The sequence below is a fragment of the Pinus tabuliformis genome, chromosome 3_2 (assembly GCF_031772625.1).
Source record: "Pinus tabuliformis cultivar Carrire ecotype Pingquan chromosome 3_2, CPIR1, whole genome shotgun sequence".
In the NCBI taxonomy this organism is placed as follows: domain Eukaryota; kingdom Viridiplantae; phylum Streptophyta; class Pinopsida; order Pinales; family Pinaceae; genus Pinus; species Pinus tabuliformis.
Genome location: NC_142302.1, coordinates 863,989,703 through 863,992,285, shown reverse-complemented (window position 1 = coordinate 863,992,285; position 2,583 = coordinate 863,989,703). Strand labels below are relative to the sequence as shown.

At 36.4% G+C, this 2,583-nt stretch overlaps 1 protein-coding gene across 2 annotated transcripts; it reads right to left on the bottom strand.

Annotated features, from left to right (window-relative positions):
* Nucleotides 1–391: 391 nt before the first annotated feature.
* On the bottom strand, nucleotides 392–2,373 carry LOC149183392 (WRKY transcription factor 71-like). Of its 2 annotated transcripts, none has more exons than XM_089418720.1 (3): nucleotides 1,924–2,373; nucleotides 953–1,093; nucleotides 392–843 (listed from the first exon to the last, which is right to left on the bottom strand). In XM_089418720.1, the coding sequence occupies exons 1-3, from the start codon at nucleotides 2,193–2,195 to the stop codon at nucleotides 597–599; spliced, it is 660 nt and encodes a 219-aa protein (XP_089274846.1). In that variant the 5' UTR covers nucleotides 2,196–2,373; the 3' UTR covers nucleotides 392–596. The 2 variants fall into 2 exon arrangements, with proteins under 2 accessions (XP_089274846.1, XP_089274845.1); XM_089418719.1 differs by having other exon boundaries at nucleotides 953–1,096; nucleotides 1,924–2,371.
* Nucleotides 2,374–2,583: the final 210 nt, after the last annotated feature.

Sequence of the window (2,583 nt, the reverse complement as noted above, 5' to 3'; positions counted from 1 at the left end):
TCTGAATCATGCTTCTGATGGTGGAAATGATTCGTCGCTATCAAAAATTTCTAGTGCATCTAAAATTTTGGAATTTAACAACTCTAACTTGGATTTACAAAAATCCTTGCATGATTTTCTCAAAAAATAACTGAAATTTCCATAACTTTCATGGCAAAAAAGCAGTCTCCTTAGAATTTTTTGACCCAGAAAGTTTCTTTAAATCAATTTGATGTTTAGTTTGGCCATAACTTTGACATTAAATATATAGAAAAAAAAATATTTAATATCTAACTTAACCATAATTTTGACATTAAATATATATATATATATATATATATATATATTTAATTTTCTTATGAGATGCACTGCATTCTTAATCATATAAATAAACACAACACTTTCTGTCCAATTAGACACAATCTGTCGAAGTGACCGCATACTTATTTTCAAATGTAAAGCGTATTTACATGAGTATCAAACAACTACCTTGCAGTGAACTACCTGCAGTGGATCGGTTCATGAACTAATATATTGTGAATTTCCACTAGTTGGATCCCAAATCTCACAATCTCTATGAAAAAATCTACATAGTATCTTGCAGTGTCATCACCCATTTATTGGTATTGTTGGAAACACTCTGGAAGATAAGTACACACAGGCGGAAAATGCTCGATTGGCGAACCGGTCGTTTGGCGTGGTACCTGGACTAGTATTTCAGGCCTGAGAGTATAATAGATTACAGATGGGCTTTCGTGATTATGTTTGCCCAGATAAGTAGTTACGACAATTCCCTTATCTCGGGCATCACGCTCCACGGTTTTCTTCACACCACAGTTGCTGTCAGAGCATCTAAAATAGTTCCTGCAAACAGACAGTTGAGTAAGCAGTCCACACACAGCAAGAAAATTGATCTAAGAAAAAAGATTTACTTAGCCGAATTGAACCAAAAGACGTTTAATAACAGAAGCACCTCGGATTGGGGCTGTTCTTCACAAATTTCTTCCCGTACTTGCGCCACTTATAGCCATCTTCCAAAATATCAGTGTCGGATCTGGTCAGAAATGCATATTTGACACCTCGCTCTGCTTTTCTCTTCCTGTTCTTCTTAGGACTTCTGTTCAAAATATATATGTTTTAAAAAGTATTAGGATCACGAAATATCCAGAGAAATGAGTGGTGCTGTTTAAAGATACTGTTTCTAGATCCTAATCACCCCAAGACAAGTTGGCCACTAAAACAAATCAACATTGATTGTGTTGGGACTTTTTGTTTTCAACATAAAAAAGTATCTTTCTTATTTATAAAAAGAAAAGGATACAATATCTAGTCCTTTATAGGACTCCTGTAATGACATAGCTGATTTTGGAGATTACATCTTCATTCTAGAAGATGTTATTTATAAAAATCAAAAGATACAATATGCAGTCTTTTACTGGACTACTCCTGTGGATTTTGGAAGTTACATCTTGATTCTAGCTAATACCTAAAGATATTATAGAAAAATAGAGGGAGAGCATAAATAAGTTATCATGAATAAAGTTATGAATTGTCGTAAATTTGAACATGAAAATCATTAGCTAATACTTGAGGATACTATAGAAAAACAGAGACAAAGCATAAATAAGTTATGTTGGAGAATAATACCATAGATAAAGCCATAAATTGTCAGAAATCTGAACATAAAAACTTCTAATAACTTAACAGAAACAAGTTTAACTAAACCATCCTAACATAAATCACCCACTGTCTATGTATCACCCTAAATTATGGAATCGCTGAATGCTTAGAAGTTCCTATTCCACCTAGGCTTTTAATCCCTATATTACTACCCAGATCCTAAGGATTCCACTTAGATATTTAATCTCTCTAATGACTTACTAGATCTGGAACTAAATCTGAAATTGAGATAAATAATAACAAAAATTCTTAACTAAAACTTACATAGTCTCCTGAGTCTCGCTGCTTTGGATACTTGATCCGGGCTTGACATTGTTAAAGTAGTAGGTCTGCTCGACCGCATGCTCACTTCCGCAGGAATGGTCCAATTCCTCCTCATCCGAAACAAGGAACTCTGAAGGTTCAAATGGTTCCGCCGCCGCCCCTTGATTTATGTGCTGCGAATCATTGGCCTCTTGCATCTGCTGGGTCTGCTCCTTGCAGAAAAGCCTAATGGCACCTTGAAAATGGCCATGTCTCAGATCAAAACTCGCCATTGCAAATACCACAATGGGTTACCTATTTGCAAAAACTTTAGAAGAGTTTTCGAGATATTGTGTGCCGGCGTGTTAAACCTGCCGTGGCTTCAACGAAAACTGAGTTTTCGAGATATTGTGCGCCGGCGTGTTAAACCTGCCGTGGCTTCAACGAAAACTGACCGATGACTTGAAAGGAGAAAGAAGTATAAATAATCGGAGGTCGTCTTGACTTGGAATTACCCAACAAGTTCCAGGCTATTGCCTTCTTGCACCCACCCGCCTTCCTCGCAACTCAGGCCACCCCCATTCACATCACATTACAACGATGCTGTTTTTTTTAACTACGGTGAATCAGTAATTTTTTTGGATAATTTAGGGATGCCTAGAATCAAGCCTGGTGACTATC

What these genes read in the sequence shown, in the direction of transcription:
- LOC149183392 (XM_089418719.1), bottom strand. Translation starts at nt 2,195, where the DNA reads ATGGCGAGTTTTGATCTGAGACATGGCCATTTTCAAGGTGCCATTAGG. An exon ending in AGCGAGACTCAGGAGACTAT is followed by an intron (nt 1,097 to 1,923) that starts GTAAGTTTTAGT and finishes TATTTTGAACAG; the next exon opens with AAGTCCTAAGAAGAACAGGA. An exon ending in AAGAACAGCCCCAATCCGAG is followed by an intron (nt 844 to 952) that starts GTGCTTCTGTTA and finishes GTCTGTTTGCAG; the next exon opens with GAACTATTTTAGATGCTCTG.